The sequence below is a fragment of the Hesperophylax consimilis genome, chromosome 23 (assembly GCF_061612785.1).
Source record: "Hesperophylax consimilis isolate HC1 chromosome 23, BYU_Hcon_1.0, whole genome shotgun sequence".
Taxonomy (NCBI): Eukaryota; Metazoa; Arthropoda; class Insecta; order Trichoptera; family Limnephilidae; genus Hesperophylax; species Hesperophylax consimilis.
Window position 1 is genome coordinate 22,899,244 of NC_142858.1, and position 16,943 is coordinate 22,916,186.

Sequence of the window (16,943 nt, forward strand, 5' to 3'; positions counted from 1 at the left end):
AACTTATTTGAAGTGAGTTATTCTTAAGATTAATTCAATTGGAAACATTTTTGTTTTTTGTAAGTTTGTCTTTAAAATATTTTTTCACAGTGTTTATTATTTGAATGTTATCATTAATGTAAATTAAATTAGTTAAATCTTTTTATTTTACACATTTTTTCTCTTTATATATATCAATAGGTAAACGGATAGATCGCGGGTTCAAATCCCGGCAAGTAAATTTTCTCAGTACCTACTCTCAGTATCGTCCTAGTGTAATATCTCCATTCAGAATTGGAATGGCTTCGGCCGTGATTGGTGAGCAGATCTGAAAGGCAAGTTAATTCCCACATTCCTCTTCCCCCTCTCCGCTACCTTCAGCCTCACAACATACCACAATTGGGGATGGCATAGTCTCCCTGGCTCCAGACGGTTGGGAGCAATTGAGACCTTTGTACGGTTTCACATATATATATATACCAGTATACACCATACCAGTGCCATTTGCCGTGCAGACGCGCATCGGTAAGATTTATATTCCAGAGGTATAATTCATAATACCAGTGCCAGTTAAACGATTTACCGTTTAGACGCGAATCAGTACGATTTATATTCTAAAGGTACAATTCAGTATACCAGTGCCAATGGTACAGTTTACCTAGAAGGCACTCATCGGTACGATTTACCATACAAGTTATAATTTTACAACAGTCCAGAAATTATATTAAAATACCTTAAAGCAGGAACTTTATAAATATTATACGTATAATTCCTGTGTGTTTATTTGAAGTTTCGCGATAGCTATTACTACAATACTAATGCGCCCGTAGAGTGCTTCAAATTATTGTTATTTTTAATTATTTAAAGGAATGGCGAAGACATCACAGTTCAATCTTAAACGAAATTTGTATTTTTGCTATCAATTTTTTTTACATTAAAAATGTGTTGTCATTTGAGTCTGGGCGAATTCAACTTAAAAAAATTATACACATTTTACATATTCAGTGCGCTAATTAATTTCCAATGATTTTTCGTAAATTGTCTTAATCGTCCTTTTTAAAAAAACATCAGCAATATTTTTGAGAGAAAAATATTTCAAATTATTTCACCTGGGGAATTACACACAATAGTGAATTAGAGCCGGATAAGAACACACTTGACTAAACAAAATAAACATTTCATTTTGTCTTTTCTCCAAACAAACATATATTATATACCTACAAAATTTAGGATAGTTATTTCTTAGCAAAAGATAATTGCAATATTCCTCAACCACCAGACCCTTTTCCCTATATAAACGTGTATTATATTAAATGCTAACCCTTCAAAATTTGCTCATTTGCACTCCACTCCCCCCGGCATCTTACCCTCCCCCAGATTCCAGACATGCGTATTCATTGTGCCATATTAAAGTCATCAGATGTGTACAGTTGCAAATCTTTGAGGAGGAAATAATTCTTCCCTTCCTCTCAAACTGTTCAACCTTCACATTTGCATACATCATTCCTCTTTTACCCTCTAAGCAAAACAAAGGCTATCAAAAAGAAAAAAACAAAACTACGTTTGAATAGGTAGGCACTTAAAAAATTAAATTACAAATTTGTATCAATCTATTTTTTTTAATACAACTAACGTCATCAGATTAATATAAATAATTAAAATTTGTTTCATTATTTTATTTTAATTATGTTAATTACAAGGAAAATAAACCATCTGAAAAGTTCATGAATGAACATTTATAAAAACGAAATAGAGCGACGGACCAAATACGAATTTTGATTTTTTTATATATATATATGTACGTTTATATACCTATATAAATTACAAACAATACAAAACAAAATGAACCTTTGTTTTTCCAACTGCGAAGGATTCCCGTTTCAGGACAGCCAAATTGTGTATTTAGTACATAATATTCTTACAATGGAATGGCGATGCTGTCAAAACAAATTTTGAGAACATTGTTGATTGCATTCGAAGTGACAGGATGGTTTCTTTATCCTTTATCATTATAACTTAATCTTTTTTATTTTACTTGTCTATTGTCGAATTCACATGGTTTGAGTATATTTTTTAGTGTTCATTCAATCATTAATATTAGATAATGGTGTTACGCTTGTAATACGTTATATTTATTTTAAATTTTTTGAATACGTTTTTTTATAATTTCAAAAACAAATGTTACGAACATTAGTGGACGGACCGCGTACTGTACGCGTAGTCTGAAACCTTATTATTATGCAAACGTGTTATTTCACGTTAAAAAGTTCTACCATACGTACGTAAATAAAAACAAGTCGCCAGAAATCCCGTTCTGTTTGAATAATATGTGCGGTGCCATTTCGCGTGGTATCTTTCTTACTGAGACCGCACGCGACCGAAACCGGTGTGAATTCGGCAAACCTCTGTCGGCCTATTACTTTTGGTCTGGCTGCCGCGGCGGGTTGACTTTAAGCCCCCGAACAATGCAATAGTGGAGAAAATCAATACAAAGTAACCTTGTGGATGTGTTTGGGCACGGAGACAGAATCGCCGAGCGAGCGCCATACGCTAGCTTCGAGCAATATCATCTTCCGCGAAACAACTGGGTAGTAATAATAATAATAATTGGATCATTTGTATAGCGCCTTTTTGTGTAAAATCGCCTCAAAGGGGCTGTGCAAATATGACTTCCTCGGCTCTATATTAGTATTTACAAACTGATACAGAAAATATGCTTACATTGATAAACACAGTTTTATCAGAATGTTTTTTTTTTTTTTAGTTATTTATTAAGTTAAAAGAAATACATATTTCGCTTTGTTAACTTAAGTGTACATTGATTAAAATAAAAATAATATATATTAATAATTATGGTTTACTACCTAAGTAACATATTTTTCTTAAGTAAGAGCATTTTGGTTTTGCTCATTGATCTTGAGGGCAAACAGTTTTTCCTTAAATATATTTATTCTATTTACGGTTGTCAGGTTATCAGGAAGGAGATTATATATGTGTACACCCTCATGGCCTATGTTTCTTTTACCACACTCTGTCTTTGCTGAATTTGTATATAATTTATTATGTTGTCTTGTGTGATGGTCATTTACTTGTGATGTTTTCATAAATGAAGTATTTGTGTGTATGAGGCCATTTTGGATTTTGTCAATTAATAGGCATATGTTGTATTCGTACAGTTTTCTAATTTTAAGTAAGTTAGTTTCTTGGTATACTCTTTTGGTGGGGGTATCTGGTCTATAGTTAAGTTAAGTTTAAGCTTGGAGAAGATACGACTTTGGACGCAGAGGACACTATATAAAAAAAACTGGATATTCCATGGTTTTGTCGTTACTTTTATATTACGTTTAGTAGAAAATTGGTGGCAAAGTGTAATTGACATTTAAAGTATTGCTAATAATACTGCCAGGTTAGGAATTAGATTTTTTAAATACAACCTGTGATGAAAAAATATTTTTTGTCACAATAACAATACATTTTTTTTAAATATCTAATGTTTATAACTAAATGTTTAAAACTTTAAAATATGGTTTGTCTGAAGATTGAACCCCCCTACCAAGCAATATTACCAATCTTGCCAAATGCCAATCAGGTAGGACCGACATTTATTTCGTATATTAACTGCTGTAATTTCATCCATTTTCAGAGTAATGCGTATATGTCCGCATGTGTGTACGTGATTTCCACCAATAACAATATCCAGTATATCTGACGAGTTTCAGCTCGATCGGATATAGAGAAGTAGGTTAATTTCCGCTTCTAAGATTTGCATTCATTCATGAATAACAAAAGTCAAATTCAAATAAATGCATTAAAAAAGAAAGACAAATATACCCAGATTAAAAAAATATATTTGACAAGATTGTAAAAACTCTGTGATGGAGGACTTTCTTTGGGAAGAAATTGACAACTTGGTTTTACGCAATAAAATATTATTAGTTATTACTGATTATAACGTTGCTATACCGAAATATTAAACGTTTTGTATTTTAGTTTTGATTTTTATTTTTATTATTTTTTGTTAACAATAATAAATAAATAAATATTGGCTTAATTTTCTACCAACAAAGCTCGGACAGGGGTCTACGGGTATTCGTGCTACCAGCCAGGAATTGTTTAGGAAGACGTGTATTTAAATATATATTATATTGTATTGTCATTTAATTGTAAGGATATTTTTGATATTAAAAGAAGTTATTTTTAGTGTGTTACGCCCCCACTTTAAAACCTTTCCTCATACAGTACTTTCACATATCCACAATGAGGGGGACAGTTCTGTTCTGTGAGTCTGGCGAGTGGAACCATTTTACTTATTCATTAACTTTGCAAAATGTGCTGTTTTCAAGTTAACATCCCAACGGATTTCACATAACAGAACACTTTCAACAAACTTGATTGGAATAATACCATGCATTTTCATTTATTGCGTTTATATACGGCTGGATGTTTGCGATGCAACACAGCTATTAGAATTTACCTTCTTTGGTTATAAAATGTAATATCGGTCAAATAATTGTTTTAGATTTACGTCCGATACTGCAAATTGCAGTCTGCGATATGTAGGAAAAAATTCTACAGGAATCTTTTAAATCGATCGAACTTTGTTACTGAGAAGACATAGCTTACTAATTTTTGTATGTGCATAATATTACAAGCACTATATTTCATTTTCATGATATATGAGAAAATTTAAATAAATACTATGTGTTTTTTTACTACGTAAGTACATAATAAAATTTAAATATGACATTTAATGTTATGTTTTGCTGTAGTATTATGTATTTCTCGTGTCTCTTTTTTAAATCTTTATTTAGAAGTACTTCATTTATGTATCCTATGTCCGAGTATATTTTTGTAATTTTATGCACCTACATATTAAATTTTATTTGTCAAAAATTTAATTTTACATTTTTATCTAGTATATACCAATACTAAAACTACAATAATAATATTCTATTACCTACGTACTAATATTTTGACTTCACAACATTGAGACAATCCACGAAAAGCTTTGAGACTTCTAGATTGCTTACATTTACGGGGAGAACATTTTAAAACCTTTGTAATAAATATTGTTTTGTGTTGCCGATAAATTTGTCTTAGGAAACCTAAAAACGTTGCAGCTTTAGTTCTCGTTCTCATAGGATAGCAATAGGACTATTATTATTATTATCAACTGAGTTTTTATAACTGGATGGTTCTCGCGCAAGTGAAATCTGTAATAACACTGTATAAGTAAATAAATTTGTTCTTTAATAATTGCATTATTGATTTTAATTATAATATGTTTATCCTGACGAAGATGTCGATCCTTTTGATTAAATAGTGGTGTTTCGTGACGCTGAATTGTTTTATGTATAAGAAGAATAAGGAGGCTAGGATTCAAATTTTACTGGTTTGAATCTGCGCAGTGTTGCTTTGATTTGTATCTAGCCGCCTCATCTAATGACAGTTGACCAAAACACCGTACCGATAAAACAACCGATGTGTCAATTCAAATTTTAGCCGGAGTTATAAATAGCTCAATCTTATACGAGTGCCTGTGAATTCCTCCATCATACGAGCGCTACCAAAAGTACCATATTATTGAACATCACAACCAACTCTTCCGTAAGTCACATTTGCGAATACCTATCTTTTTGGTTCAGCGAATAGAGCGTTAATTTACATAGGCACATACCTGCCTAGATTGTAACCATTATAATCTAACCCATGTGTCGATAGTCTACGCGAATATCGCACAAGTGGTGTATGCAATTATTTTCATATAATTAAATTTGTACTTAACGTTTGGCAGTACTCGCGACTATTATATAAAAATCACTCCCTACTGCTGTCACGCAATCATCATTGGTTATTTCATATTTTCTTACATTTCTAGGTTGGTTTTTGTAAACTACATCAATATACTAATCATAAGTTATTCTCAATTAGGGGGCTATTAATTAAATTAACAGCTTAGAACTTGTTATTTTTGTTTTGCATTGCGTACATGTCTTGCATTTTCATTTTATATTATTTTATTTCTTTGTATATAACCTAATCGTTGAATTTTTAACCAGGTGTCGAAAAACATACGGTTTTTCATTTTTCTTTTATAACTACACACTTTATTAATTCTTCTCCATCTATATTTATCTAAATTTAATATTTCCTAATTTTCTGTCAATAACGAGGCAATGAAATATGTTTACTGTACATTCCTGTCGCATAACTTAGAAGAGGTCACACCTAATGAGGTAGGTAATGTAAAACATTTTATAATTAAATTACATAGATAATTACTTATCCTAACTTCTCACTATGTTAATCTCTTATTTTGTATGAACATGAAAAAATTGTATTTCAATAAACGCCAATTTATCAGCGTTGAAAAATGGTGTTCAGAATCGCATTCTGCGATATGATCAGCGTTCGTTTTGTTGATATATGTTTGGATAAACAAATAACATTTATGAATGATATATGAACTTACTAGTACAATATTAATGCATGAATTTAATGCTTGTGTTTTGATGTTCTAACTAGGTCTCAAGCAACCTGTTCTAAACAATCGATAAGAGTTGGGTATGCGTAACGAAAAAAAATGCCAAACGTGAAAATAACATGAACATAATATTCAACTAACTAACTAACCATCACGCCGTTTCCCCGCAGGGGTACGCAGAGAGGACGGACCGCCAAACAACTCGGTCTTGGCACACACTCCTTGCCTCATTCACATTCATACATCGTCTCATACATACTCTTCTATTATTCTGACTCTTGACATGGCCCGACTCGAGTATCTGATTCACTTGATCGTGCCATGTCTTCCTCGGGCGTCCCCGACTTCTGCTACCACTCACATTTGCATCATATATCTTCCTTACACTCCTATCTTCGCTCATTCGCTCTACATGCCCAAACCATCTAAGCGTCCCTTTCTTAATCTTACTCATTACTCTTACATCAGCCTTGCACTCTTTGCGGATCTCCACATTCCTCACACGATCAAACATGGTTTTACCACACATACGCCTCAGGGATCTCATTTCAACAGCATTTAATCTACTTTCATCCTTTCTTTGCCAGTTCCATGCCTCACTTCCATACATCAAGGTAGGTACCAGCACTCCGTTATGGACTGCTAACATCGCTTCTTTGGACAATTTTTTGTTGGCGCCCACGGCGTTCAGTCCTCCATTAACGGAATTACCTGCATTTACCCTTCTTTCAATATCTCTGTCAGCCTTCCCATCTCTCGTAAACATACTTCCTAAATACACAAACTCATCCACCTGCTCCAAGTATTCCCCATTCACAATTATATTGCACACTGTTTTCGTACTCTCTCTTCCAAACACCATTACTTTAGAATTACTTACATTCATCATTAACTCATTCTTCATGCATACTTCGTTCATCCTAGACACGAGAGACTGTAGATCATCTATAATATTAGCAATCAGCACCGCATATTCAGCATACAACAGGCAACATACTTTCAAATTATTCAAATTCGCACGCAATCCCACCTCTTTCAATTCTTGCATACAATTATCCATGTATAGATTGAATAACCACGGTGACATTACGCAGCTTTGTTTAACACCTTTTGTGATATCAAACCACCCTGTAAAACCACCGTTTACCCTAACACATGCAACGCTTCCCTCATACAGAGACGCAATTGCCTGAGTCAGATTCGTATTCACTCCATACTTGGACAACACCTTCCATAGCTTTTTCCCGTCGACTCGGTCGAATGCTTTTTGTAAATCTACAAAGGCACAGAAAAGTTTTTGTTTTTTTGCCAGAAACTTCTCAGTGAGCATACGCAATGAGAAGATCTGGTCCATGCACCCCCTTCCACTCATAAAAGCACCTTGCACATCCCATATTTTATCCTTTGTTTCCTTTCTTACTCTTTCAATCAAAATTCTACCATACAGCTTGCCAACTAAACTTAGCAGGCTAATAGCCCTATGATTCCCACATTCCATACGTGACCCTTTACCTTTGTATAATGGCATGATCACAGCCCTTCTCCAATCTAAAGGCATGTAACCTTCCTTTAAACATTGGTTAAAAAGATTGCACAACCATGTGAGAATTACACGGCTACCTCCTTTAAAATATTCAGCAGCAATATTGTCAAACCCGACAGCCTTACCATTCTTCATACATTTAATCGAGCTTTCTATCTCATCCATGCTAATTTCGGTAACATTCACTCCATCGTCATTCATATCTGATTCGCCGCTGGCATCACTGTCACTCACTTCGCTTTCGAAGACTTCCTCGAAATAATTCATCCATCTCTCTTTTATTTTTTCCTCATTCGTCAACATTCAAAAATGTGCATAATACGCTATTTATAATAATTTATTTTATAATTTTAGAATGTAGTTGGCAGCTCTATTTAATGAATGTTGATGATTTAAATATATAAATTGCTCTATTTTATAATGTTAGAATGTAGTTGGCAGCTCTATTTAATGAATGTTGATGATTTAAATATATAAAATGCTCTATTTTATAATTTTAGAATGTAGTTGGCAGCTCTATTTAATGAATGTTGATGATTTAAATATATAAAATGCTTTATTTTATTATGTTAGAATGTAGTTGGCATCTCTATTTAATGAATGTTGACGATTTAAATATATAAAATGCTCTATTTTATAATGTTAGAATGTAGTTGGCAGCTCTATTTAATGAATGTTTATGATTTAAATATATTAAATACTCTATTTTATAATGTTAAAATTTAGTTGGCAACTCTATTTAATGATTTTTATGATTTAAATATATTGAATACTCTATTTTATAATGTTAGAATGTAGTTGGCAGCTCTATTTAATGAATGTTTATGATTTAAATATATTAAATACTCTATTTTATAATGTAGTTGGCATCTCTATTTAATGAATGTTGACGATTTAAATATATAAAATGCTCTAGTTTATAATGTTACAATGTAGTTGGCAACTCTATTTAATGAATGTTTATGATTTAAATATATTAAATACTCTATTTTATAATGTTAGAATGTAGTTGGTAACTCTATTTAATGATTTTTATGATTTAAATATATTAAATACTCTATTTTATAATGTAGTTGGCAGTTTTTTATATATTTAAATAAAAAAAAAATTTATTTAAATATATAAAAAACCGACTTTTAAAAGGGGATAATTATATTCTTTAACTAATGCATAGTTAGAAACAAAGAGATCCGTATTGAAATTGGATACAGATAACACTGTTCTAATTCTAGCAAGCTAACTTGGGCTAACAGCTTGTATCAACTTATTATAATACGAAGGACGTATAGTGATTTGTTTTTGGGGTATTATGTCGTGCAGGAGGATGTAGCGCAACACGGCATAATACCCCAAAAACATATCACTATAATACTTTTGGCCGTGAAAATCTCAAATCATACTAAGGACGGGTTGTTTCAGAGATTTTGAACAATTCTTCAATTTTCAAAGTGAATTTTCATGTTCTGTGAATGTTCTTTTCAAATTCTGTTATTATTTCAGTCCTTTCAAGTAACTGGCCTATAATGATATAATAACAGAACTTATATAGGACATTCACAGAACTCGAAAATGAACGTTTAAATTTGATGAATTGTCAAATTCTATAAAACAACCCATCCTAAGTATTGCCGCCACACGTAAATTGAAAACTGGAGAAAAACGGTAAAAATTACTTTCAAAAACTTCGTCGATAGATATTTCATTTCATTAGAGTATCTAAAGCACCATAAAGTACAGAGTGAAACACAAAGCAAACGAGTTTTGCCGCACATTATTTTTTTGACTCGATACGGAAATAATAAAAATATTATCAATTGATGCACGGGAAATTTTTATATTCTAAATAATATTTACGCTTTTTTATTAGTAGGTGATAAAATAAAAATATTTATTTAATTTCGATTGGGAGAATGAGTTTTATGAAATTATTATTGCACAAAATCTATAAACTATGAATGGAAAACTTAACGATTTTATATTTTATTGTAGGAATATTGTCTTTGGATTATCATCATTACAAAATTTCACATTATTCGTTATTAAAAACCTGTAAAAAAAAGCATGAAAAATATTACGATTTTACATATTCTTTCAGGGTTTCCGGATAGAGTGCACTAACTTCTGGGGGTAATTCTTCATGACGGTAGAGCTAAAAAAATATATTTCAAAGACTTACTACGGAATCCCATTGTTTTTATTTCGTTATAAACAATTAAAAATTTATACCTTAAAATTTAGTAAAAATTTATACACTTTTTTACTTGTACAGTCATGTAGATTCGCCCCCAGAAGTTAGTGCACATTACCTCCGGAAATCTTGTAATATTGTCTCTTGATAAGTAGATTACCGTTGAATACATCGCTACCTATAACTTAAAGGCATAGATAATGTAACGATTATGCATTTAGGAATATAAATCTCCTGATTGGTAAGTTTTTTATTACTTAGAATTAAAAATACGCTGCTGGAATCATGAAGACAGCAATCAAGGAGATGAATAAAATGAAAGTAAAGTGTTACCTTTTAAGCGTAGTGTGCTTGGTGCCGTTAGTGAGCAACTTCAACTTGGGCTTCTCCAGGCCCGTAGGCGTGACGGAGGAGCCAGTGACGTCGCTGCCAGCAAAGGAGCTCACGCTGCTCTCCTTGGAGATGATGGAGCTCTTGATGGGCGCAGGGGGCGGCCGGCCTCCCACCGCGCCCGCCGCCACCATCCCCTCGGCTAGCTCCAACTGCAGCCGCCCCTTCTCGGAGGGAGGCTTCTCCTCAACCGGCAACATGTAAGATAGCATTTCGCTTGCAAAGTTCACCCGACTAATATCAACTCGAACTGCCGCAGCATTTAGAATTCAAAATGTCCTCGATGACGAGATGCTACGGACGTAACTACACTTGTTGGTATTTGAGTCGCGCTCTAATCGTCTCATTATCATGTTTTGCGCACCCCAATTCGTATTCTCTTAATGTACTTTAGTAAAAAATATACAAAAGAAAATCTACTTCGAAGCATCTACTTATGTTTACGTTAATTTTGGCGGTCTCTGACAATTAATAACATAGTCTTTGCGATTTTCTCTGTTTTTAGTTTTATCTACTTTCAAAAGAGGTCAATAGGTTGGTGAGGTTAACAAGGTGTATTGGATAATATCTGATATAAACTCTCTGCAATTATAACATTTAATAACACTATTTGTGAGACTTGGTTTGGGCAGCAAGGCTGGAGGGCTCTTCGAGATATATTTACACACAGTCGGTGAAGAACGTTCACCGCATCACATCAGCACAGACGTTACACTTCACTGTGATATTGCAACTTCACAGGGTTCCTTCGCAAGCTCTGAGCATTCGGTCAAAGCCTTACACTGGACACTGTTGATGAGACCCCTAAACGGTTTCGGTGGCAGCATCTGGAAGAGAATTAAAATAATATATTAGCAATTGAATTTAAACTTTTTTTATGAAAAATTTTACAGCTATTATAAGCTCGAGCGACGCATCATGTACAAACAGTAAAAATATTTTCCGCAAACTATGGTAAACAACAAAAAAAGGGATTGGGAAGCAGAGGTTTAACGAATTAAAAATAATCGAAGAGGGATGGGCAATATGGGCATGGGCGATAGTTTAGTTATTGAAAACTTTTAATATTCTAGGCATCTTGTACAAAATGTTCAAAATAAAATGGATATTGGAAAATTGTATAAAATTAAAATTTTATATTATTTTAGGTAAAACATATTTATCAAAACTTAATTATTAATGTCTCTTGAGGCGTCTTTGGAATCAGCGCTCAGACAAAAAAAAACGTTGAAAAATTATTCTCTTTTGCGTCGTTCTACACTCACAAATTAGCTATCGAAATAACACTTCGCTTCAATATAATACAATAAGAAACCACTATTAACTTCGGGGTAATAGCAAAATAATGCATTGAAGTTGTTATTTTGCTAAAAATAAAATACAAGTAACTTCCTGTTTTCAGTTGACACCGTGTTGTATTTTGATATATTTATCCGAATTACAGTAGACAATCGTGCCAACTTATAATTTATGTACAGGCAATGTAATTAATGAGGCTGAATTAATCACATTTTCACTCTTAATACTTAATACACCGCTAACCTACCTCAGAACAAGTTACACCTAATGAGGTAGGTAAAGTAAGACATACAATTATAATAGAACCTATTTTGAATTGAATATAAAATTGATTATTCGATCGGGTTTTTTTTCATCATTTTAATAAGGTTGGTACTTCCTGCAAATGTCACATAATTTAAAAAAATATTGAACATGGCGTCAACTCTAACGAAAAATTTCGATCATATAAGTTTTTATCAGATATTTATTTAACTCCTCAGGCCTCGGGCGTACTCTGTCAGAAGGTAGGAGAAGTTCTTTGCAATAAAATTAAAACAAATGGAATATTTCTGAACAAATCTGAAAACTGACAACTGAAACTGAAAAAGTTTTATTATTAGAAATAATAAAAATAAAAGAAATACATGACACCTAGTTGCTTAAATATGTTACCTGCTGAAATAAAAAAAAATGTACAAATGTTAAAACAAATATTATGTTGAAAAATTGGCTCGCTGAAAGAAATAGTTTGTATTAGAGTCTAATACAAACTATAGGTAGATACTATCACTGTTGTATATATGTTTTTATATTTTTAAAACAAATTGTTATTTTTTATTGATATCACTGTTGTCAATAAAAATAAGTATTTATCTGAATTGCGCTGTATTACGAACCAATAAGAACAAATAAATAAAATCAAACTTTTTTTCCAAAAAAACTTATATTAAAAAAAATATGTATATATATATATATATAATATATATATTATATTTATATTTTACACATAACATTGAATCTAAGTAAGAATCGTGGCTCCCTTATCAGGCACAAGAGCTCCTCTTTTCTGATAAGGTATACATGACCAACTATGTACCTAAATATGATATATTGCAAAATATGTATGTATTAATGTAACTATGATCTATATTAAAATAATAAAAAAAAAATAAAAAAAAAATCTTTTTTTAATATTTTTTATGTGAAAAGTTGCCCTCGAAAAACTACTGAAAAGTAGTTTATTTGGAACTTTTCTGTATTTTATTTTATTATTTACTGTAATATATATTTTTGTCTTGCTTTCTTTAAATAAAACGTTGGGTTTACCTCACTTTTTTATTAACTCATATAAAAATTCTCATTAATTATCTTTTCAAATGGCGATCGGAACCTTTGGTTTGATAAATGTGCATAATTTAATCACTTCATGCACAGACATAGGAATTAATAGACGAGAAGATAATGGCGAGGGGTAAAATCAACTGTTGAAGAACGAAGGGGGTGAAGCTGACTGTGATTCGTCAATAAATCAATCTGACAGTAAATAGGCATATCGCATTATAATATCACCATTTACTTCTTAAAAGTAAAATCTGCTTTTGAATGAATAGACATTTTTACATGGGAGCGCAAATTACTCGCTACGTTATGAACAAATTTGCGAAGTCCAAATTCGGCAAAAAAATTCGGTTCTATTTTCAGAGTCGAATATTTCGTTTAAGTATTTAGTTAAGACACTTTTATAAATGTTCATAATTTACTTCCCAGCAACCAACCAGCTTTGTGTTTCGCGTCCAGATGTTTCTCGATGTGATAGTATATTATGTTTCTACAACTGATCCGTATTATACGATGTGAATATGCTTAAAATAAAGTAAAATAATGCTTATATATGGAATGTCATACGACAATTGGGTTTATTCTCTTTTTCACATCTATTTTTACAAGTTTTCATAGCACAAGTCAACATTTTGCCGTGTTATTTCGTAAAATGAACCGATGATGCCTCGACCATAGTTCGCACAAGAATGATGACGTCACGTTTTCAAATTTCACTTGAGGCCATACGCGAGCACAGCCTGCTCCAATGGAACCGGTATGGGGAGTGGGGATAATACGCTTTTAATCACTTAGGGCAGGTCTACTAATATTCATATGTCTATGACTACATGGTTGTTTTCTTCAGATTTGAATATAAAATGTGTAATTTTTTTCTTTCTTGCACCATTTAAATCATGTTTCTTACAACAACAATAAGAGAGACACAAGGATTTGTGAGACCGTATGTGTTGTTCTCTAAAGCGAACAAATTAAGCAGGGTTAAATGCGTGTTTTTCCATTTCACCCAACGTTAATAGATTTTGTAGTAATTAATTTTAATTTTAAGTATTATTTCATAATTCATAATTCATGCGTAAAAGTTTATTTTTATCTGCTTCTTCATCCATTCGTACATTTTACGATCTATTTTATTATATTACAAATTATGCTTTGAATGCATCTCCCCATCCCACGTCATGCTACTTTCAGCTGGCAGTCTCAAATTCACCAAATTTAATGTTAGGCGTTTAAAAAATCCAAGGTCCGTCACATCACGCTGTCACTCCTAATATAACACTACGATTCATTTTTACATAAAAATTCACTTAAGGTATGGTCAAGAGTGGAGATAGTGCTTGTTCATCTCCGAAATGATCTCGCAATTATAGAATGGTGTATTAAATAACTTAATCGAAAAAAAACTCGATTACATCAACGAAATTAGGCAAGTTGAAATATCGTGAGAACTATCTTTTGCGAGACAAAAGAATTGCACTTATTTTGTGAGATATCCCATTAGATATCTCCCAATGGTTCTCATTATAGAGTTATTACACAGAGTCTAAAAACTCATAGTACAAATGGGAAACTGGAGAATCCACATCACAAAGAGAACCCAATTTTTTATCGATCTGTACTTTTTTTGGCATCTAAGATGTCAAAAGAACTTTTGGAGACAGTTTACGTTTCAACACAATTAAAAATAAAAAAAACCACCCCCTAGCAAACCATTTTTTTTTTAAATTTGACATAAAAAATTCCAACTTAGCACTTGACTTACTCAAATCGTAAAAAGTACACAACAAAATTGACTGCATATGTATTTTCACCAGTTTTCCGCTTGTTTACATTAGTTATATGTTATATACCTGCTCTAGAAGCGATTAAACTGAGGACAGGTTGTTTCCTAGAATTTGAACAATTCATCAAATTTCAACGTTAATTTATGAGTTCTGTGAATGTCCTATTCAAGTTCTGTTATTATATCGTTATAGGCAAATTACTCGACAGAACTGAAAAAAATAGCAGAACTTGAAAATAACTTTCACAGAACTTGAAAAGAACTTTCACAGAACTTCAAAATTAACTCTGCTGTAGGTTGAATCTTGATTTTGAAAATGATAATTTAATAATTATTTTTAACTTGGAGTGATTTTTTTTCCAATCAATCATACGGAATTACTTAGTCAAGGGAGGTAAATTTTTGGAGGAACCCATCCGTCATTAGAAACCTTGCGTGTCTGATGCGATTTACGCCTTATTTCTTTTTGAAACGTTAAGGTTTTCAGATAACTAAATAATAATAAGCTTTTACCAGAATGACACGGCAAAAGAAGTCTGTTTAATAACGTACGTATTTATGCAGCCAACACGTATTTAAAAATACGTTACACTTTTTTTTGTTTTATACCACCTGTATTCACAATCAGAATTCAGTAAACTAACTCAGATAAATATATTTTTTTTCATTAGCCCCACACAGGAGGCTTTGAGGAAAATAATTTCCCTCAGGTCCTGTTTTGTCTTTTGGGATGCTATGTGGAGGGTGTTTTTTAAGGAAAGGAAGGAGATTAAGTTCTGGGAAGGAAAGGTATAAAGGTTGGGTAGGAATCTGGGGATCAGTGTCAAAAAGTTTCCCCAAATCAACCTCTCCCGATCTGGCACACCATGCAGCTGGTGGCCAGCTGCATCCTGAACACACCTCACCCGATGAACCCGGGCACCCCTGCTAAATCACCAAACGTAGCGAACTACTCAGGGCGACCTATATCAGTGGTGTTGGTTATTAAAAAACAATAAAGATAGAAATTTTTTACATATTTATTTTTCAAATCTGTGATATTAAAAACTCTGGAGGAGGGTATTTATAGAAGAACCCACATTTTTTGTTAGATTTATCTTTTTATTATATGTTCATATTTTATAAAACTTCTAGATATATTCTAGATATACTTCTTCGTTATATTCACGTATTTTATATACAGGGTTTTCCAATAAGAGGTGTTATTTTGAATAGCCCGCAATTTCGGTAGATATTACTTTTGAAGCTGTCATTTTTTGACATTTGACAAGCAGAAACTACGTTTTTAATAAAAATGGAACGATACACGCTTCAACAACGCATTGCAATTATTAAAATTCACTTGAGTGAATCAAATGCTAATCATCTTGAGTGATAAGGTCCATTTCCACCTCGGTGGCTTCGTCAACAAGCAAAATTGTCGCATCTGGGGCTCGAAAAACCCAAGAGTTATTGTTGAAAAGCCTCTTTATCCTCAAAGTGTGACTGTTTGGTGAGGTTTATGGTCCCGCGGAGTCATTGGACCTTACTTTTTCGAAAATGAGGCTGGAGCAAGTTACGGTGAATGGATTGCGCTATCGAGAGAAGATTAATAATTTTTTATGCCCGGAATTGGGTAGTATTGATCTGGACAAAGTTTACTTTCAACAAGACGGCGCTACGTGCCACACAAACAACGAAACCATTGATCTTTTACGATTGAATATCAAAATAACACCTCTTATTGGAAAATCCTGTATTATTTTGTGGTCTATAAGTGGGGATGATTTGAAACCAATAAACTTCCTACAACACATTTTATCATATCCCGCGTGTGGCAAATTACACATTGTTATTTTTTTAATTTTACATAATTATATTTCAATAAAAATGATTAGGAGTTTATCTAGATAAGTGAATATTAGAACATGTTTTTATGACTGGTGTATAATTTATACATCTAAATATGTATTTTTAT

At 32.5% G+C, this 16,943-nt stretch overlaps 1 protein-coding gene across 1 annotated transcript in view; it reads right to left on the reverse strand.

Annotated features, from left to right (window-relative positions):
• Positions 1-16,943, reverse strand: part of LOC149412470 (uncharacterized) — a 409,188-nt gene that overhangs the window by 357,497 nt on the left and 34,748 nt on the right. Inside the window, exon 2 of the mRNA XM_089645888.1 lies at positions 10,528-11,411. Coding sequence (XP_089502014.1) covers positions 10,528-10,796 — 269 coding nt within the window. The 5' untranslated portion in view covers positions 10,797-11,411. The remainder of the gene's footprint in view (positions 1-10,527; positions 11,412-16,943) is intronic.